The following is a 23,030-nucleotide window of genomic DNA, read 5'->3' as shown; positions in this document are numbered from 1 at the left end:
ATGATGATGATGATGATGATGGGTGAATTTGCGTGATGTCACTCCATTTATTGCCTCTTCATCTCTGGTGAAAAATGATGGAGCCATGTTTCATCACCTGTCACAATTCTTCCAAGAAATTCATCTCAACCATTCTCGTACTGTTCCAAAAGTTTGCTACATACCGATTTTCTTGTTTCTTTGTGAGCCACTGTCAACACCCTGGGAACCCACCTGGCACAAACCTTTTTTAACACCAACACTTTCAGTATTCTGCAGACACTTACTTTCCCTACCCCAATGTAGCGTGAAAATTCGTTCACTGTGATGCGTCTGTCAGCAGTCACCAATTCGTTAACTCTTTGCACATTGTCTGGAGTGTGTGCAGTATGAGGCCTGCTGCTGCGAGGACAATCCTCAATATTTCTGTGCCCACTTTCATCACGTAACCTGCTTGCCCACTGACTAACTGTACTGTGATCAACAGCTGCATCTCCATACACCTTTTTCAACCTCTTGTGGATGTTTCCCACTGTCTCGATTTAACAGCACACGAATTCTATGCCAGCATGTTGCTTCTGACGAATGTCAAGTGTAGTAGCCATCTTGAAGACATGCTATGATGGCACCACTCATGGGATCAGGTTGAACTAAGTTTGAAAACTAGTGGGAAGGATGTATCTACCCACTGTAAAACTTTCACACATGCAGAATGAAAACTGTATTTTTACAAAAATAGTGTGCATTTCTTTTGGAGTGACTCTCGTATACCATTACAGCTGTGTATTTCATAATGCAGTTCTTGATATTAAGTGGTTATTTGGAAATGGATGCTTCCTTAATTTTGAGAAAACATATTATATTCAGTACTGTACAACAAACAGTTGCAACAACAATTGATGTAATACATGAACTGGAGTCAGTAGATAGGGTAGAATACTCAAAATTGTTGGATGTAGATATTTACAAAAACTTGCTGGAAGAAGCATATTATTGAGCTTCTCAAATAATTAAGTTCAGCTAATTTTACTGTTCCTATCATTTATAATCTTGGAAACAAACGAATCAACGTCTTGACATATTTTACATATTTCCACTCAATAATGTCTTATGGAATAATTTTCTGGGGTAACTCATCATGTAAAAAGAAAGTATTAGTTGCACAAAAGTGAAGAGTAATTGGTGTTCGTCTGCAGTCATCATGTAGGTACCTCTTCAAGGAGTTAGGCATTTTAACTGCACCATCGCAATACGTATATTTACTAATGAAATTGATCATAAATAATCCATCACAATTCAAAATAGTGATGTCCACACCAACAACACTAGAGGAAAAAATTACCTTTTATTCCCTTTATTATAGTTGTCACTAGCTCAGAAAGGAGTTTAATATGCAGCAACAAAAGTTTTTGATCATTTGCCAAATAATGTAAAATATCTGACAGCTAGCAAAGCAAGTTTTAAATCTAATCTAAAATCATCTATAACTCTTTCTATTCCATTTAAGAACTTGTAAAAACCTATTTTTTAACTATAGTTGCATGAGTAGGACTGAAAAATTGTGTGTTCTTAATGTTAGCACTAAACTTGTGTACCTTTCTGTAAACTGATTCAATCCGCTTCATTTCGATAATAGAATTGTTCAAAAGATCTATAGAACATGTACCTAACTAACTATTACTTTTTGCCACATACCAGTCTTGTAATGACCAAAGTGCCAAAATAAGAGACGATTCATGTGGATGCTTCCCAACATGTTCCTTCAATTTTTTTTAATATTATTGTCACAATGTAACAACAGTAAAGTCCAAATCGAAAAGCATGGTTGTCAATTAAGCACATCAGGTGGCATGTTCATTACTGACACCAACTTACAAACAGAACAGAGCAGAGCAGAGCTGAATTGAACACTTGGACAGAGAGTGCTGCTATATATACAAACATCAAATGTTCCAGAATATGTTAATGTTTCAAACACAAGAAATTCTGAGTATTGTCCAGAAATGATAACAAATATTTGCTGGTAGTAATATTTGAATTGATTACCAATAACAGTAACCTCGACTCCACAAAGCATGCAGCACAGCTCGCAGCAGTGCTCTCTGTCATGGAGAAACGTCAACCCACTGTTTCAGAGGTTCTCATTGGAGCCGACTGCAGCACCCTGGATCTAGGTCTTGTCTTTGGTCATCTGTATCACATCAGTGGAGGATTCCCACATTCTGGTCACGTTGTCACATCCTCTTCAGTATGATGAGCATTGAGGGAAACCTCTGAACAAATCTTAAGTTTTCTTGACTGAGAAGCCCCCATCATCGGTCTACATCACAGGGCTGAAGTAAGGCTTAGTATAGAGGACATGGACGATTTGTCTCCTTGATGAGGGGACATAATCCTTGATTATGACAAGTGACAAGGCCAGAGTAGTGCTTTAGTAACTTTCTGATAGTCTCATGTTTCATACAGATGTAAAAATCCATCAGAAGTCTCTCAGGCAGTGTCTCACTGGCCGGTGCTTGACATTATAGCACTCTTCATACTTCTCCTCGGCATGCAGGGTACATATGCAAGACATCTGTCTTGCTTCTTTGGTCCTAGTGATGAGGTGTTTCACGTAGTCATTCTTAGTATTGTCCAGTGGTAACAGGAACAGCATATCAATCACCATTTTGGCCCCAGTCTCTCTGTTCTACATCAGTATGTGTGGGGTGCATATCAGGTGACATCTTATTAAAGCAGTCTGTCAGGTCGTTCATCTGTGTGTGATGGGCAGTTGTCATTCTGTACATTTGTGTTGTGGGTGATGTCACAACATGAAGTTACCTTAGATACTAGTCTTGACTGAAAAACTTGTCCATGATCAGGGATTATCAAAAGGGGTGCTCCTTGCTTAAAAATTACATTTGTTTACATCATAGTGGATGTGGTAGACAGTGCAGACTAGTATCCACTGATTCCCAGTTGTCAACTTTGGGTACCTCCCCAAGGGGTCAATGAGAGTTTAGTGAATGGTACTGCATCAGGCAGAATTGGAATCGGATGCCTTGGAGGTAACTGCAGCATGTTTTTCCATCACTGACATTCCTTACAGTGGTTAACATTGTGTTTAATGGATTAGTAGAGGCCTGACCAGTGATACTTGTGTCTGATTCTGTCTGAAGTCTTCATGAATCCCATGTGACAAGATGTTGGAGTGTCATAGAAATACTTTGGGATAGCCGGCCATAGATGAGCCGGGATGAGGAGTAACCATTTCTGCCCCCACTGGATCATAGTTGATCTTATAGAATGTTCTGTTTATTAATTGGTATTTTCCTTTGTTCAGGTTCTCTGCCTTGAAGATGTCAATTGTTTTCAGTAATGCTGGATCTTCCCTCTGTCCAGCAGTGTCACTTAATCTGGCAGTGACTGATGTTTCGTCCTCACTTCTGTGTTCTGCCAAAGGATTTCTTGAAAGGTTGTCGGTGTTTTTTGTTTTGCACTGTGACATTGTACTCCTGAAGCCTCAGTGACCAGTAACTTCATGTTGTTACATCACCCACAACACAAATGTACAGAATGACAACTGCCCATCACACACAGATGAACGGCCTGACAGAATGCTTTAATAAGATGTTGGCCTGATGGGTCCATTAGGCTAGTCAGCCAGCATAGAGAATGGTGGTCTGTCACAGCAGTAGATGGACCAAACATCTCTAAGGTACTCTTTCTTGGTAGCAGAGTAGTTCGTCTTGGACCTGGAAGCATAACCCATCACTTTCTTGAATCTGAACTAAAACTGTACCTATCCCATACCCACTAGAGTCAGAGTGAAGTTCTGTCTCTGCTTTCGTGTCATAAAATGCTAGGACTGAAGATGTCAGCACCTCCGTAAGGACATGGAAAGATCTTTCTTTTCTTATACCTTGTTCCAGGATAGTTTGGCCTCTACCTGCTGTAGTTCTTGCAAGGGACATGCCTTGATACAGAAATCCTTTAGAAATCCCTGATAATATGAGCACTTTCCAAGAGAACTTTTCACATCACGAATGTGTTGAAGAGCTAGAGAGTCAGTTACTCCTCTTATTTTCTCTGAATTGGTACATACCCCATTGCCACTGACTAGATGCCCTAATACTTTTATTTCATGGGCGAAGAAAAGACACTTTTTCAGATTCAGCAGAGGTTTGCTGTCTGAACGAACTTCAACATAGCTGTCAGGTGGCGTAGATGTTCATCAAATATATTCGGGGAAAAAAAGCAACAATGTTGACCAGAAAACAAAGACATATCATCAATTTAAGGGCATCATATGTTTGAAGGTTGCTGGAGTGTTGCATAGTCCAAACATCATAACTTAAAACTGATAGAGGTGGTCAGGTGTTATGAAGGCAATCTTTTCCTGGTCAGCTTCGTCAATCTCAATTTTCCATTATCCTACTACAAGTCCATAGTTGAGAAACATTGCTCTTTTCATGGAGTTTAGTGTCCCTTCAGTATGTGACAGTGGATAGGTATATTTTTTCATGATTTTGTTCAGGTGTCAGTGGTTGACACTGAAATGCCATGGAGCATCTTTTTTCCTCACAAGGGCAATAGGAGAGGGCCAAGGATTCTCTGAAGGGTCATTGATGTCTTCTTGCAGTATCTTGTCCACTTGGTCCCCAGAAATCCATCATTCAGCCAATGACACCCTATGTGAATGTTGGTTTTACCATGGGCTCTTTGGTCTGTCTTTTCTCCTCTCTGAATTTGAAAGCATCCAAAGATTGGCACAGAATGACTAACACTCACTAATGTTGTTCCTCGGCCAGGCCAGATCCTATTGGCATTTCAGTGGTAGCCTCCTCCATTGTGTTGCTTGTAATGGTAGCAGAGCATGAGTCTTCATCAGTGGCACTGCACGCTCCTTCCTGGATCAAGCTGTTTCTATGCACATACCTTTAGGAATCAATCGCAGCAGCTCTTGACCATTAGTGATCCAAAGTACCCATTCCCCTTGATCACCTGCAATGTTTATGATAATCACTGGCATGTACATTACTTTTGTGAGCCCAAGTAGCTTTTATCAATTGAAAAAAGCTTTATGGTTTAACTGAGCATCTGAGTTGATGACTGGAATTCATCTCATTGAAGAGAGCATGATAACAACATCTTCAGTCACAAATCTGGAGTTCCAATCTTCCACAGTCTATGACTGCTTGTGATACCTTCAAGGAGTCCCATCCTGGTTACGTTATGTTAAAATGACAAATTTGAAGGACTGTGTTCTGACATTGATAGGTATTCTTGTAATACACATTCTTGTCACCTGAATGTGTTTCCCATTTGCTGCATTCAGCACAGTCGCTTTTGTATTGCAGAACATAGTCTTCTTTAGCTGGCAATGATAAGCATTCAACGTTAAAGAAGAAAAAGTCCTGAGTCAACTAGTGTTTGTACAGTTTGGCCACTAATTATTACATCAATGAAATTTCTGGTATCTTGGTAATTGTTGTCCATGGAGGATTTTTATCTCCTCAGATGGCTGCCTCCCTTAGTTTTCCTGAATTCGATGGCTAGATAAGCAGCTTGTACCTCTGTACAGTGACTGTGACATTTCCACATGCTTTTGGTTTCTGGTATATGACTGGCATGGAAGAAGTTATGCTTGATGGTAAGCTCTTAGCCAGTGTAGCTTAACAAATTCCAGTGTATTACTTACAGATTTTATGTTGTTATTCTGTTACTTACAGTCTGACTGTTGCCAACAGGTTGTACATTCTGTCATACTGTTTCCTTCACTGCTCGCTCTATATACAGATTGAATAACATCGGCGAGAGGCTACAACCCTGTCTCACTCCCTTCCCAACCCCTGTTTCCCTTTCATGTTCATCGACTCTTGTAACTGCCATCTGGTTTCTGTACAAATTGTAAATAGCCTTTCGCTCCCTGTATTTTACCACTGCCACCTTCAGAATTTGAAAGAGAGTATTCCAGTCAACATTGTCAAAAGCTTTCTCTAAGTCTATAAATGCTAGAAACGTAGATTTGCCTATCCTTAATCTAGCTTCTAAGATAAGTCATAGGGTCAGTATTGCCTCACGTGTTCCTATATTTCTACGGAATCCAAACTGATCTTCCCCCAAGTTGGCTTCTACAAGTTTTTTCCATTCGTCTGTAAAGAATTCGCATTAGTATTTTGCAGCCGTGACTTATTAAACTGATAGTTCAGTAATTTTCACATCTGTCAACACCTGTTTTCTTTGGGATTGGAATTATTATATTCTTATTGAAGTCTGTAGAGTTTTGTCAGGACTGGCTCTCCCAAGGCCGTCAGTAGTTCTAATGGCCTTGTTTTGACTCAGGTCTTTCAGTGCTCTGTCAAACTCTTCACGCAATATTATATCTCCCATTTCATCTTCATCTACATCCTCTTCCATTTCCATAATATTGTCCTCAAGAACATCGCCCCTGTATAGGCCCTCTATATACTCGTTCCACCGTTCTGCTTTCCCTTCTTTGCTTAGAACTGGATTTCCATCTGAGCTTTTGATATTCATACAAGTGGTTCTCTTTTCTATGAAGGTCACTTTAATTTTCCTGTAGGCTATATCTATCTTACCCCTAGTGAGATAAGCCTCTACAGCCTTACATTTGTCCTCTAGCCATCCCTGCTTAGCCATTTTGCACTTCCTGTCGATCTCATTTTTGAGACGTTTGTATTCCTTTTTGCCTGCTTCATTTACTGCATTTTTATATTTTCTCCTTTCATCAATTAAATTCAGTATTTCGTCTGTCACCCACGGATTTCTACTAGTCTTCGTCTGTTTACCTACTTGATCCTGTGCTGCCTTCACTACTTCATCCCTCAAAGCTACCCATTCTTCTTCTACTGTATTACTTTCCCCCATTCCTGTCAATTGTTCCCTTATGCTCTCCCTGAAACTCTGTACAACCTCTGGTTTAGTCAGTTTATCCAGGTCCTATCTCCTTAAATTCCCAACTTTTTGCAGGTTCTTCAGTTTTAATCTACAGTTCATAACCAATAGATTTTGGTCAGAGTCCACATCTGCCCCTGGAAATGTCTTTCAATTTAAAACCTGGTTCCTAAATCTCTGTCTTACCATTATATAATCTATCTGAAACCTGTCAGTATCTCCGGCTTCTTCCATGTATAGAACCTTCTTTCATGGTTCTTGAACCAAGTGTTTGCTATGATTAAGTTGTGCTCTGTGCAAAATTCTACCAGGCGGCTTCCTCTTTCATTTCTTACCCCCAGTCCATATTCATCTATTACGTTTCCTTCTCTCCCTTTTCCTACTGCCGAATTCCAGTCACCCATGACTATTAAATTTTCGTCTCCCTTCACAATCTGAATAATTTCTTTTATTTCATCATACATTTCTTCAATTTCTTCGTCATCTGCAGAGCTAGTTGGCATATAAACTTGTACTACTGTAGTAGGTGTGGGCTTCGTATTTATCTTGGCCACAATAATGCGTTCACTATGCTGTTTGTAGTAGCTTACCCGCACTGCTATTTTTTTTTATTCATTATTAAACCTACTCCTGCATTACCCCTATTTGATTTTGTATTTATAACCCTGTATTCACCTGACCAGAAGTCTTGTTCCTCCTGCCACCGAACTTCACTAATTCCCACTATATCTAACTTTAACCTATCCATCTCCCTTTTTAAATTTTCTAACCTACCTGTCCGATTAAGGGATCTGACATTCCACGCTCCGATCCATAGAACGGCAGTTTTCTTTCTCCTGATAACGACATCCTCTTGAGTAGTCCCCACCCGGAGATCCGAATGGGGGACTATGTTACCTCCGGAATATTTTACCCAAGAGGACGCCATCATCATTTAATCATACAGTAAAGCTGCATGTCCTCAGGAAAAATTATGGCTGTAGTTTCCCCTTGCTTTCAGCCGTTCGCAGTACCAGAACAGCAAGGCCATTTTGGTTAGTGTTACAAGGCCAGATCAGTCAATCATCCAGACTGTTGCCCTTGCAACTACTGAAAAGGCTGCTGCCCCTCTTCAGGAACCACACATTTGTCTGGCCTCTCAACGGATACCCCTCCGTTGTGGTTGCACCTACAGTACGGCTATCTGTATCGCTGAGGCAGGCAAGCCTCCCCACCAACGGCAAGGTCCATGGTTCATGGGGTGGGGCATGTTGACTAGGCATGTCTAAAACTGCAACACATGCATTGTACATCTGTATTGGTAGCTTCTGGCACTGATGCAAACCAAGGCTAGCAATCAATAATGGAATGCCTAATGTACAAAGAGACTGTTGCACATATCCAAAGGGAGAGTGGAGTTGGGCCCCTAAAAGAGTTTTGCTTATATGGGAGACACAATTTTTCTGTGAGTGACAAAGTAAAGAAAAAGAACAGCTGCTATTCAGCTGATGTAATATGAACTCTATGGTAATACAAAGTTTCAAAAACCAGTATTACGTGAAGAAACTAAAAGTATTCTTCAGCCCCATACATACCTTGAGAAAAAGAGCATAGTGATTACAGCAGGTACAGAGACATTTAAGCAGTCATTCTTTTTACACTCCACATGCACTTGGAATGGTTAGAGACTCTAACATGTGGTACCATCATAAGTACTCTCTACCATGCACATCAGTTTCTGTAGAGTATGCACATGGAAGTAGATCGAGAAGTGGCGCAGAAGACACTGTAAATAAATGTTCCATCTCTCCACTATTTCACTTACTGGTGCAAATGTGGGCTGGTGACAGATTTCCTGATGTATCTTGTCCTTGCAACAACTGGATTAGTAGCTGATGCAGTTCAAATTGATATTGTTGTTGCTGTATTTGTTCTTAGTGCTGCCCAAGAAGAAGCTGTTGCTGTTGTGGGATATGGATTCAGAATCCACTTCAGTTTTTAAGAGACATGGAGAATTGAGTTCATCATCACAGTAATTGTTGAGTTACAGCTTTTAACTGACACATTGAAATAAACTCGGATAAATATACCAGCTGCTCTTTTGCTAAATCAGCAGGTATGAATCCTGCCAAGCTGTCTTTATCTAAGAGAATATTCTCAATCAAGTCTACAGGCAATGATTTTAGTAACCTAAGTCCATAGAATTTCAGTCAAATCATATGAGGCACATTAAACAGTTGTCATAGTCAATCGACACGATACAAGTCAAAATAGTGGCACGTACTCTAGTGAGGATCACTGATGGCCAAGCCAGCACTGTGTGGTGCACGGATGTTGTGGTGGTCCTTGTTGTGGTAGAATTTGCTTACATTGAGCTGCTTCAGTGCTTCAGTTGGATCTTTCTCAGAGTTGACAGACTTGCAGTTGTTTTCTCCACCTGGGTGATGTACTGATCACCTCATCCCTGCTTGAGTACCTTCTTGCCTTCCACAGTGTAAATACACAGCTTTTTCTCCCAGCTACAATTCTTTCTCTCTTCCCCTCCCCCCACTTCGGTTATGTAGTCACACTTTTTGTTTGATGATATTTTATTTTATTATTCTTTTATAGAGACCTAACTCAACAACAATGTCTCAAATTGATTAGTTAAAAAAAAAAAAATTGATGTTGTCTACAACATGTTCGAGGAGTCTCAGTGTGCGACTTATTGGTTCATGAACATTTAACTATGAAAGAAATCTTTTTCCAGTTGATTCCATACAATTTGACTGTAACTCAGAAATTAGCCGGGGGTAGATTTCTGTTAAGACTTGCTCCAAAAACTCAACGAAGGAAGTGGAAAACCCATATACAACTGTCCATAACTGGAGATGAAGCTAGGATGTAGTCATATGAGCCAGAAACTAAGAGACACTCAACTGTTTGGGTGTTCCAACATGAACCAAAACCAACATAACTGGTTTTCTCACAACACACTTCCAAGAAAATGTTGCTTGTTTCATTGGGTACCTGGGACCTGTCATAACATTTGCATTAAAGGATGGAAGCACAGTTAATGCTGAATGGCGTAAAACATTTTGTCCGTCATAAGTCACTAATGAAATAAAGTACCAGAACTTAGTCATACTGTGTGCCAAGTAATTGCTAATTTGACAGAGAAAACCATTGCATTAGTCTCTCATTATTCATATTCCCATGGTTTATCAACTAACAACTTATTTTTATTCACTTATGTGGGTGCAGTGGTTTTCAATACCTCAAGAAGCCTTCTAGAGTCATATTTTTAGGTACCAACTTCAGAGTGGAGAAAATGTTTCTAGCGTTGGTTGGAATGCCTGCAGAAGTGTTTAATCATAAAAATGAATCAAATAATGGAAAATCCAGGATGGAATGTAAAAATACACACATCAAATAAAGTTTTGCATCACCTCAGTTCCGAGAGTTACAGAACCTGTACAGAAAATTGGAGTAGAGATCAAAATAAACATCATTTCCACCCTTTTTATTGCTCGTGAAAACCACACATTGCATGTTGTACCACCATACAACGAGACCTTCAGAGGTGGTGGTCCAGATTGCTGTACACACTGGTACATCTAAAACCCAGTAGCACGTCCTCTTGCACCGATGTATGCCTATATTCGCCATTGCATACGATCCCCAAGTTCATCAAGGCACTGTTGGTCCAGATTGTCCCACTCATCAATGGTGATTCGGCATAGATCCCTCAGAGTAGTTGGTGGGTCACGTCATCCATAAACAGCCTTTTTCAATCTATCCCAGGCATGTTCGATAGGGTTCATGTCTGGAGAACATGCTGGTAACTCTAGTTGAGCGATGTCATTATTCTGAAGGAAGTCATTCACAAGATGAGCACAATGGGGGTGTGAATTGTCATCCATGAAGACAAATGCCTCGCCAATATGCTGCCGATATGTGGTTGCACTATCAGTCGGAGGATGGCGTTCACATATTGTACAGCCGTTACAGCACCATCCATGAACACCAGCGGTGTACGTCGGCCCCACATAATGCCACCCCGAAACAGCAGGGACCCTCCACATTGCTGCACTCGCTGAACAGTGTGTGTAGGCATTCATCCTGACTGGTTTGCCTCCAAACACATCTTCGATGTTTGTCATGTTGGAGGCGTATGCAACATTCGTCGGTGAAGAGGATGTGATGCCAATCCTGAGCAGTCCATTCAACATGTTGTTGGGCCCACCTGTAATGTGCTGCATGGTGCTGTGGTTGCAAAGGTGGACCTCACCATGGACATTGGGAGTGAAATTGCGCAACATGCAGCCTATTGCGCACAGTTTGAGTCGTAACACTACGTCCTGTGTCTGCACGAAAAGCATTGTTCGACATGGTGATGTTGCTGCCAGGGTTCCTCAGAGCCATAATCGTAGGTAGCAGTCATCCATTCCAGTAGTAGACCTTGAGGAGGCTGAGCAAGGCATGTCATCAACAGTTCCTGTCTCTCTGTATCTCCTCCATGTCCGAACAACATCACTTTGTTTCACTCCGAGACGCCTGGACACTTCTCTTATTGAGAGCCCTTCCTGGCAAAAAGTAACAATGCTGACATGATCGAACCGCGGTATTGACCGTCTAGGCATGGTTGAGCTACAGACAACAAGAGCCGTGTACCTCCTTCCTGGTGGAATGACTGGAACTGATTGGCTGTTGGACCCCCTTCGTCTTAATAGTTGCTGCTCATGCATGGTTGTTTACATCTTTGTGTGGGTTTAGTGACATCTCTGAACAGTCAAAGGGACTGTGTCTGTGATACAATATCCACAGTCAATGTCAATATCAGGAGTTCTGTGAACTGGGGTGATGCAAATCTTTTTTTGATGTGTATTATGAAATAGAAAGTAGCTACTCTCCATGTAGCGGAGATGCTGAGTCGCAGGGAGGCACAACAAAAAGACTCTCACAATTAAAGTTTTTGGCCATTGTCCTTTGTCAACAATATACACTCGTCAGTCTCTCCATTTCCTCCTTCCACATCTCTATGTCCATTTCTCCCCCTCCTACTCTCTGTCCATCACCTCTTTCCCCTCTCACTGACATTGAGCCATGTTTATTGTTATTGCAAACAAAACCTTGATTGGGAATTGAACTTGCTTGAAATGAATGAGTAAATAGGTTGGGATCCTTGGTATGCAAGGTGTGAGAGACCTCCAGAGAGATCTCCCCAGCTGCTGGATCTGTGAAGATAATAGCTTTAGTGACATTATTTCACATAATTTTAATTTGTGAATGGATGCCAGTAGAAAGTTTCAGACTATTCAGATTACATAGCAATATTCTAATCATAAGCCAATAAGCCATAAAAAACAGCTTTCCTAATATGTAAGTTTTCTGTTAAAACTCTCCTTGGGGAAGAAAACAAAACAGCACATTGTTATGTATACATTCTTTTAAAAAATTATATATACAGAGAAACAATTTGTTTTATTCTTTAAATGTGCTGCTTTCATAGTTAAAACCTATTGCAGGACATAAAACTAAACCACACTTTTTCACAGTGAGATACTGCACAGCACTGCATTTTATTTCTCATAGTTTTAACAGGAAACCTGTACATTGTTGTTTAAGAAAATATATAGCCTATATGCATCCAACTGTGTACTAGAGGATCACATAAAATTTGAAGTGCATCAGTCAAGAATATATTGAGATTTTTGCTAAGTGTGTTCCCCTTTATCTGTTACATATATTAAAAAATAAATCACTATTCCCATCCCAGTGTTTATTAGAGTATCATGTAGATATATGAAGTCAAATTGGTCATGAATTTACGAGATTTTTGCTAATATCATTTACCCTTTGTATATTATGAATATACAGGCAATGGACAAAAATATGGAAACACCAAAAACACAACACAGTACCATCCTAATATAGCATGGGAAAAACATTGGCATTCAAGACAGCTTCCTGTCATCTCAGAATGGATAAATACAGGGCCTGTATTGCTTTGGAGGGAATCCTATACAATTCTTCCTGCAGAATAGTGGAAGTTTAGGTAACAATGATGGAGATGGATAGCAATCATGCACTCTTCTCTTAAAAGTAGACCACAAAAGCTTACTAATAGTGTGATGTAATGGTGTTGGCCAGTGGAGATGTGATAGTTCATCCAAATGTCATCAAAACCAGTCCTAAACAATGCGATCTGTGTGAACAGGCCGCTGTCATCTTGGAACACAGCACCACCATTGGGGAACAAACATTGCACCATGAGTTGGGCCTGATCAGAGTGGTCACAATCTTTGCCAGTAATGCAACCTTGCAGAGCAACTTTGATCCCCATGGCATACTGTGATATGGCTGCCCGATCATCACCGAATCCCTCCATGTTTCACTCTACGCACGTAAACCTGCCAGAAGTTGAATAACTGTGAAACAAGACTCATCCAGTCATATGACTCTCTTTGATTCCTTCAAAGTCCAGGGTTTATGGCTTTGCCATTACTTTTTCTGTTATGGGCATTTGCAATTCCCAGCATATGGAACTCCATTCTTGTTGATTTGGTGATAACAGGCTTCACAAGTGTAATGTTCAGTTCTGCAGTGACTTTTGCAGCTGTCTTTCTTATTTTTTGTCACAATCCTCTTCAGTGGCTATCTGTCACAGTGACTCAACACACACTTTCGTCCATGTTGTTACTCAGCGAATGATGTTGTTCCACTCTCCCTGTATGCGATATAAATCTTTGATATGCTGCATTTTGAAACACCGAACACTTTGGCTACCTTGGTTACAAAAGCATCCACCATATGAGCATCAACAATCAGCCCTCGTTCGAATTCACTTAACACCAACTTAATGCACTCACAACTACACAGAACACTGTTATGACCACAACTGCCTCTTGCAACATATTCAGAAAACTGCACAGGTGTCTTGCATAGTCTCATACAACAATACAACCTGCAGACTTGGCTGGCATCTGCATTTATGTTCAAGCATGTATTTCTAGTGGTGTTTCCATATTTTTGTCAAACCCCTCTATAGTTATATTATTTAATACACTGAAGCCCAAAGAAACTGGTATAGGCATGTGTATCAAATACAGAGATACGTAAACAGGTAGAATATGGCGCTGCGGTCGACAACATCTATATAAGACAGCAAGTGTCTGGCACAGTTGTTAGATCAGTTACTGCTGCTGCAGTGGCAGGTTATCAAGACTTAAGTGAGTCTGAACATTGTGTTATAGTCAGTGCACGAGCGATGGGACACGGCATCTCTGAGGTAGTGATGAAGAAGGGATTCTGCTGTACAACCATTCCAGGAGTACACCATGAATGTCATGAATCTGATAAAATATTGAATCTCTGCGGTCGGAAAAATATCCTGCAAGAACGGAACCAATGATGACTGAAAAGAATCATTCAGAATGACAGAAGTGCAACCCTTTTACAACTTGATGCATATTTCAATGCTGGGCCATCAGCAGGTGTCAGTATGCAAACCATTCAATGAATCATCTATTGATATGGGCTTTCAGAGCTGAAGGTCCACTTTTGTACTTTTGATGACTGCAAACATGTTGCCTGGTCGGACGAGTCTTGTTTCAAATTGTATCAAGCGGTTGGACACGTGTGGGTATGTTGATAACCTCATAAGCTCATGGGCCCTGCATGTCAGCGGGGGACTGTTCAAGCTGTTGGAGGCTCTGTAACGGTGTGGGGTGTGTGCAGCTTAGTGATATGGGACCCCTGATACCTCTAGATATGACTCAGAAAGCATCTCATCTGATCATCTGCATCCATTCATGTCCATTCTGCATTCCGATGGACTTGAGCAATTCCAGCAGGACAGTGTGACACTCCAGACATCCAGAATTTCTAGAGTAGCTCCAAGAACACTATTCTCAGTTTAAACACTTCCATTAGCCACCAAACTCCCCAGACATGAACATTATTGAGCATATCTGGGATGCCTTGCAACATGCTGTTCAGAAGAGTCTCCATCCCCTCATACTCTTATGGATTTATGGACAACCCTGCAAGATTCGTGGTGTCAATTCCCTCCAACACTACTTCAGACATTAGTTGAGTCCATCCCATGTCGTGTTGCGGCACTTCTGCGTGCTCGTGAGGGCCCTACACAATATTAGGCAGATGTACCAGTTTCTTGGGCACTGCAGTGTATATTAAGAAATATATAGCCTATTCCCATCCAAATTTTTATTAGAGTATTGTATAAAAATTTGAAGTATATCAGTCAAGAACTTTCTGAGATTATTTCCCTAATGCTTTCTCTTGAGTCTTTCATGCAAACGCGCGCGCTCGCGCCCACACACACACACACACACACACACACACCTCCCATGTCCATCTGAATGTTTAGAATATCATGTAAAATATAGAAGAAATCAGTTAAAAACTTTTCGAGATTTTTGGGAAACCAGTTTTCACCCTTTACATATTAGTATAGATCATTTATAGCTCATTAATAAATTTGTTCTAATCTAGCACTTTTAATTGTTTGTCATATTTTCTTAGGAAGCTCATTGTCAGATGCAGTGAATATTAGTAAGGACAGTAGCTATGATCCAAATCAAGGTACGTAAATCTTTTTCTCCCTGGCAGTCATTTGGTACAGTTAATGTATCTTTTGACTAGTTTGAAATTATTTTACTTCAGTTATGTTTCTTCTGTAAGCAAAATATGAAGATGACTGTAAACTGTACAGATGAAGCACTCATTTGCAGTGATAAAGCTGTTAATGTGATGTGCCTACAACAACAAAAGTGAGTGATGCATTTTGTGCGAGAAGAGACAGATAATACTTCAGTGTGGCATCAGTTTGCTCTCTATGTCCCTTATCAAATGCTCCAACTGTTACTTTACCTGAAAACAATGTGCATTGAATCATGCCATAAGTAGTGCCTCTGACACTCTCAAATAATTGGTATACACAGAACATCATTGTCCTCACTTGTTTGATTGACGTTTGTTGTTTTTCCTTTATGTACCAATAATGAAGACTGCAGTAACAAAAAACCATCATCACACACTAACATGAAAAAAATTGCTGAATATTGAGCACACACCTCAAAGTTCATAGAATAGGAGTAGAATGACTATGGGCTAATAGGCCATCGATACGCTTTGTGTTGCTTCATTGCTCCACCACCCACCTTGTCATACATTCACTCTCTAATGGTGAACTACTTGATATTCTCCCAGGAAAAAGAAACACTTACTCATAATAAATTTGACAGTTCCCTCTAACCCTAGGTTTCATCTCAAAGAGCTGTGTAATCTCATCCACACAGTGCTGTGCTCTGAAAACAATATCTGATATTATTAGTTAAGTAGTTGTTAGATACATGGCTATTTTGTACCGCGACTGCAGCTTAACTGGCTAACTACTTGTATATTGCTGGAGTGGATATTTCAAGAAGAGGGGAGGGTGTGGGGGGGAGAGTTGAAGAAAACTTGTAAGTTCAGCATTGCACAGATAGGGGAGAGCTGGCCAATATTCAAGTCCATTTGTAATCCAGAATCAAAGCAAATGTCATCAACAAATACTGCCAGTGCAGAGAAAGTTCCATGAAGCGAGCACACAAGAGAATGCACGCACTGTGCTGCAGATGCATGGTTACGGCCAGTTGATGGTCCAGGGTCCCATCAGGTGACATGTGCTTTGAGGGCATGGTTTCTTCCTAAAGTGCAACTTGCAGAGACAGCTTGTAGATTGCGGCGCGACCTGTGGTGAGGGCTGCAGGTAGGGATCAATCTCTGGTAGCTGTGATAGCTCCATGTCACTGTCAGAGTCTGTCCCTACATTCCCCCCACCTAAAGACAGCACATAGCGATGGAATCGGCGCGATTTGTGCTGGCTCCAACTCGGCTATTGGCGCGCTACTGCTAGAACTGAATCTGGGGATGCCACTGATGGAGATGACTTCAGAAGGTCTTGCATCTAGATTAGATTAGATTAGATTAGTTTCTCGTTCCATAGATCCGTGTTGAGGAGATCCTCGTGGATGTGGAACATGTCACTTTTTTTTTAAGCTGAAATAACAATACTAATAGTATGAATATATACAATACATCATTTGTTTCTATTAAAAAATTCGTCAGTGGAGTAGAAGGAGTTGGCCACTAGTAAGTCTTTCAGGCTCCTTTTAAACTGATCTTTATTTGTAACTAAATTTTTTATGTTTGCTGGCAAATTATTGAAGATGAGTGTTTCTGAGTAGTGGACCCATTTTTGAACTAAAGTAAGTGCTTTTAAGTCCTTGTGCAGATCATTTTTGTTCCTGGTATTGTATGTATGAACTGAGCTGTTTGTTGGAAAAAGAGATATATTATTTAGGACAAATCTCCACTATGATGACTTCTGGTGGCATGGGGGCAGGCACTGCCAAGTCCACACCAAGGCTGTGGCTTCTGGTGGTGGAACAGAGGAAGTCTGGGGTGCTGGAGCTCAGTTCATGACCAGCATGTCACCAAGGGCCCAGTGTTGGTGGTGGAGGAGAGGAGGTGTTTGTGGCGGACAAGGTCAGGGACATATGTTGCACAGCACAGAAGGGCATGGCAGGTTCTGGTGGCGTCCCCAGTGGTGACCTCATACTTCGGGCAACCTTGTGAACCCCAGATGTTGGTCAGCAACCATGTTGGATGGTGTTCAAATGATCCAGCCCATGTCAGGGTGCTGGTCTGGTATTGAGGATGGACTGGAGACAGAGACAGAGAAGGGCTGCTGGTGAGAGCAGAGAGAGAGAGGGGGGGTTGTGAGACTGCCAACCATGGAGAAATTCGGCTGGGATCTTCCCCACAATTAGGGTGGCCCCAAGGTGGCCAAGAACAACATGAGGGCATCAACTGACAGGGTGGATTTTGTCAGGCCCCCCATATTCTCTTTGTAAGTTTGTACCATCCATTCCACCTCACAGTTGGGTTGGGGATAAAATGCTTGAGAGAAATTAAAAAACTGGGCAGAGGGGAACCGGGGGCCATTGCCAAAGATGATTGCCTGTAGAAGGCCCTCAATGTCAAAATTTTGCAAGGGTCCTGATCACGTTCAGCATTGTCATGAAGATCATGGGGCATGTAAATAGAAATTTGGAATATGGGTCTACCTCAACAAACCACACCTGATGCACAAAAGGACTATCAAAGTCTGTGTGGGAGCACTACCAAGAGACTGACAGGGGAAGGGGTGCATAATACTGTTACGTACATGAGATGCAAGACTGGACCATGGTTTTGATGTCCTTGTCGACAGCTGGCCAGTATTCATGGTGGCATGCCAGCTGTTTCATGCAAGATACCCCCAGTGACCTGCATCTAGGACCACAAGAATCGAGGGATGCAGTGCCAGGGGGATAATGACCTGAGACCTTTTTTGTTGTATCTGCACCAGGAGAAATAAAGTGCAGTGGGAGAGCCAGTTCCTTAAGGCAAATAATGTTTAGAGTAGTCATGGTCCTTCACCGAGATATGTGTGACCACCTCCTCATAACCCACTTAGTAACTGTATAGAGAGTAAGGTCCAATCTTGTCTGGGCTGCAGCCATTGTATCATCAAGGAGAAAATCGTGGAGGGCTGGTGCAGAATCAGAATCCAGGTGTATAATGACCTCGTTGGTGTCAAGTTAAGGATCAGGACCCGCTGGAAGTTGGAACAAAGCATTGACATTGCATGACATCTGTTCAGCTTAGAGAGGATATCATAGGTATAGCCAGTAAGAAAAATGCAGCCTTTGTGCTGTCCTGTCCTGGAGGCTAGAACACGGTCCAGACAACACGAATAATGGCTTGTGATCGGTCAGCAGCTTGAATCTGATGCCGTACACATAGATGTGATGGCCGAAACCTCTATTTCAATCTGGGAGTAGTCCCACTATGCAGCACTGAGAGCCTCAAACATGAACACAGTTCTCAGAATGAGAATTTTCACTCTGCAGCGGAGTGTGCGCTGATATGAAACTTTCTGGCAGATCAAAACTCTGTGCCGGACCGAGACTCGAACTCAGGACCATTGCCTTGCGGGCAAGTGCTCTACCAACTGAGCTACCCAAGCATGACTCACGCCCCGTCCTCACAGCTTTACTTCTGCCAGTACCTCATCTCCTACCTTCCAAACTTAACAGAAGCTCTCCGGCGAACCTTGCAGAACTAGCACTCCTGAAAGAAAGGGTATTGTGGAGACATGGCTTATCCTTTGTAGAGCACTTGCTCCCAAAAGGCAAAGGTCCCGAGTTCGAGTCTCGGTCCGGCACACAGTTTGATCTGCCAGGAAGTTTCATGAACACAGTTGAATGTTCAGAGCCATCTGCCTCCTTGTGAGACCGCACCACCCTGATTCCATGCTGTGAGGCCTTGTGTGACAAGAAGAGGAGGCTTCTCCAGTGAAAACGGGATGACACATGTTGCCGATTGGATGGCTCGTTTAAGTGCGGAAAAAGCTGCATTATACTCTGGAGACCACCAGAATGGAATCCCTTGTACCTGCAATGTGTTGAGCAGAGAAGACAATTTTGTTATATGGGAAATGAAATAGGTGTAAAAGCTAGTTTTTCACATAAAGGATTGCAGTTCCTGAAGATTCTGCACCCAGGACATCTTCACTGTAGCTTGGACTTGCTGCTTAGAAGGATGGATGCTGACTACTAAGCCAAGCTACTCAACGGACTGGTGGAAAAATTTACATTTTGGAGGTTACATTTGAGCCTAGCCTCAGTTACTCAAGAAAACAAAGACTGCGAGCTCTGAAGATTTCATCAGTTGGTGCCCTGTCACTATGATGTCATCTAAATAATTGCAGCAAAAAGGTGTGTCTTGTATCTGCTGCTCTGAGTAATGCTGGAAGACTGCTGAGGTGCTGGAAATTTCAAAGGGGAGTCTGTTATACTTGTAGAGACCAAAAGGTGTGTTGAGCATCAACATGTCGTAAGAGTCCAGGTGTAGTAGAAACTGTATGTTTGTCTGCGAGAAATCAACCTTAGTATAACAGACACAGTTTTGTAACTTGGAATACAGGTCTTCTGGATGGGGAATTGGAAAAGTATTGACAATGACCTGGACGTTAATGGCCTTAAAATTGCCACATAATCAGAGGGAGCCATCCGGTTCAGTTTTCTCTCCATTGTTAGGGACAAAGTCTATTCGCTCAGTGAGATGGGAGTAATCACTTCAAAGGCTTCCAATCTGTCCAATTCACTCAAGACATTAGATTAGATTAGATTAGATTTACTTTCATTCCAATTGATCCGTAGTGAGGAGGTCCTCCAGGATGTGGAACATATCAGAAAAGTAGGATAGGACATGCCCGTGAGAAGTGAGGGACAGACTCTGGTTTTAAAGAAATTTTTACTGCCCGTCCTAAGCCAGGGTAATCAGATCTGAATATGAGGCAGTTAAGTCTCCAGTGCTGCGAAGTGGAATCACTGTGAAGACCAAACACACATTCTCCAAAATGGAAACCCCAACTGTTTGAAAGCTTCTAATCCAGTTATATTTTCTGTATTATCAGAAGTAACAACCAAAAATGAAAGTTCCCGTGAAACATTTTTATAGGAGTAGCAAAAACACCTTTCACCTGTGTGTCATTGCCACTAAATGCCATTACTCTCCTACGAAACTATTCTAACAGAGGTGAATGTAACACAATGTAGGCATTGCAGTTCCACAAGATGAGAGAGTGTGCCAGTATCTCCCTAAAAAGGTACTTCCAAACAATTCAGTTGCAGCATTAATAACAGTAGCAGGCTGAGCCATTTTTAAGTAGAGTGCACTGCTTGATGGGGAGCAGTGACTTCGCACCATACTTGTATTGCCAGTTGCTGGACGACTGACACACTCCAGTAGTGTGGCCTCTAACGCCACACAAAAAACAAGTAGCTGACTGACGCAGGCAGAGGAAGCACGGGTATCAGTGGAAACACTGAGTTTCAACTCAGCACGGGTATCAGTGGAAACACTGAGTTTCAACTCAGAAAAGATTTTGAAAATGAGATGCGAGAGAGAGATCATTCAGACACACTTGAAATGTGTGTGCCATATTCATGTGCCTCTAGGCTGTCATGCTCAAGACAAGGGCAGCGGCGTGGCATTATATGTTTATTGCAGTGACCAAATCAGTTGTGTGATTTCCTGTTATGTGCCTGGGAAATGTTTAGCATTGCGCCAGTGGTGAAGGGAAACACTGCAAACTGAACCTCCCACTGGCTTTCAGTTTCCTGTGTGGATTTGGAAGCCTGAGCAATTGCAAGTACTTTGCCTAAGGCAGGATCCAGTTGTTATAAAGCCTTTGAGCTTACCCCCTTGTTAGGTAAATTTCAGAGAAGCAAATTTAAGATCAAGGTGTTGGCATACGATTGTCGTCATGATTCTTCAATGCACACAAGAGCACAATGACAATTAGGACCCTGGAGATCAGTGACCTGGTCTTTAAAAGTTTCTGGTGGTCATTTACAGGGCTGATAAAATTTCAATCTAGGAAATGCCACACAGGATTGACACCCGTAATGATCCAACAGGTTACAAAATTCAGCAGAAGACAAACTATTAGGAGTTTTTAGGGGGAATGACTTGTGGAGCAAAACCAACACACTATGCGGAGACCACAAAAAAAGTTTTCGATCTGAATTGATTACTTTGTAGGTAAAGTGAAGTGATGGCTCAGGCGTCGTTATGTTTTTCCTGGTCATCACTGCAGTCCAGAAATGAAGGAAGCGGTGGACCAGCCAAAGTAGTCTCATTCCTGATAGACAATGCTGTGATTTCCTGTTGTGTTGTTCCAGTAGTTACCTATCAAGATGCCACTGTACCTGTTGCTGGAGAAGCCAGCACTTCATAAGAGTCTCAGTCCATGTTGCCTGATATATCAGTACACTGCAAGTCTGGAATTACTTGTCGCCACCGTTCAAGTTTGCAGTTATGATCACAATATATTGGATGAAATACACTGACTCAGTACAGGCACACAGTTAATACAGCAACTTGTAGATTCGATGTTATACAAATAGAAAATAGTTGATCAATATTAAAGTCCATGTATAGTTTAGAATCAAAGCAAATGTTGTCAACAGATAGTGGCCAGTAAAGAGAATGTTCCATCAAGCAAGCACATGAGGCAGGAACATGGTTATAGCCAGTTTGCAGTCACAAGGTCCCATTGCCAGGTATTGGAATGTGTGCTCGGGCAGTATGGTCTCTTCCCAGAGCACCACCTGCAGGGACAGCTTGTAGATTGTAGCACCACTGGTGGTGATGGCTGCAGGTAGAGATCAATCTCTGACAGCTGTGATAGATAGCCCCATGTCATTATTGAAGTCTGTTACTGCAAATGTGGCTCTAGTGAGCTTGCAAAGAGTAGGTGACATGGGCATGTGGAGTCAGGGGTGGACAGGAGTGTGGACAAGGGCACAAGTGGGCAAGGGTCTAGAAGAGTCAGGGGCCAGTAAGATTGTGGGATTGAAGAATTTGTTGTAAAGCATCAGTCTCTGCTCTCACCCATGTCAGATACATGTCCATCCTTCTCCCATGCCTCCCAAATCAATCATTCTATATTCACATCCTTCTCTCCACAGTCTTCCTCTTCCTTGGCTTTTCCTCCCCCCTCCCCATTTTCCCACTCCACCCATTGCCTGCACCAGGGTGAGTTCACTGGTTCCACATTGCTGCCTCTCCTTACCAGCTGTCAGCCACCTTCTCCTCCAACCATCCCTCTGCCTCCCTGCCTCTCTTTCCTACACAATGTAGTTGTCCAGAGCAGTGTCAGTGCAGCTGCATGTGTATGTATTCTGCAGTCATCTCTGAAGAAGGATATTGTCTGGAAGCTATATGATGAGTTATTACATTTACTTCTTCCATTATTTATATTCTATCATGAATTCTCCATTATCATATTTGGTACCATTGGAGCTTTCTTGTTGAAGAAAATTTTCTTCACGTACAACAATCTACTTCTGATGCATTTTGCACTCCTGTACTTCTTAGTAATCTTGTTTCATGGATAGGATGGCTCTTTCATTATTCTCTTTGTTCTCCAAATTAGCATCCAGCAGGTCATTGTATGCATTACTGTTTAGCACTTTCATGTTAGTGTTATTTATCCTTAATGTATATTCCATCCTATATAAGCATTGACCATACCATCTAGTAGGTCTTCTGTGTCTTCCTTGCTTTCAGAT

General features: G+C 41.7%; 1 protein-coding gene across 2 annotated transcripts in view; it reads left to right on the top strand.

Annotated features, from left to right (window-relative positions):
• The window catches only part of LOC126161605 (protein tramtrack, beta isoform-like), a 202,726-nt gene that overhangs the window by 161,720 nt on the left and 17,976 nt on the right, over nucleotides 1-23,030 (top strand). Inside the window, exon 6 of one of the 2 annotated variants that reach the window (XM_049917555.1) lies at nucleotides 15,385-15,444. The exons of the other annotated variant lie outside the window; for it this stretch is intronic. Coding sequence (XP_049773512.1) covers nucleotides 15,385-15,444 — 60 coding nt within the window. The remainder of the gene's footprint in view (nucleotides 1-15,384; nucleotides 15,445-23,030) is intronic. 2 annotated transcript variants of the gene reach the window in all.

Source organism: Schistocerca cancellata, chromosome 2, assembly GCF_023864275.1.
Source record: "Schistocerca cancellata isolate TAMUIC-IGC-003103 chromosome 2, iqSchCanc2.1, whole genome shotgun sequence".
Taxonomy (NCBI): Eukaryota; Metazoa; Arthropoda; class Insecta; order Orthoptera; family Acrididae; genus Schistocerca; species Schistocerca cancellata.
The sequence above is the reverse complement of the archived record's forward strand: the minus strand, read 5'-3'. Positions and strand labels throughout refer to the sequence as shown.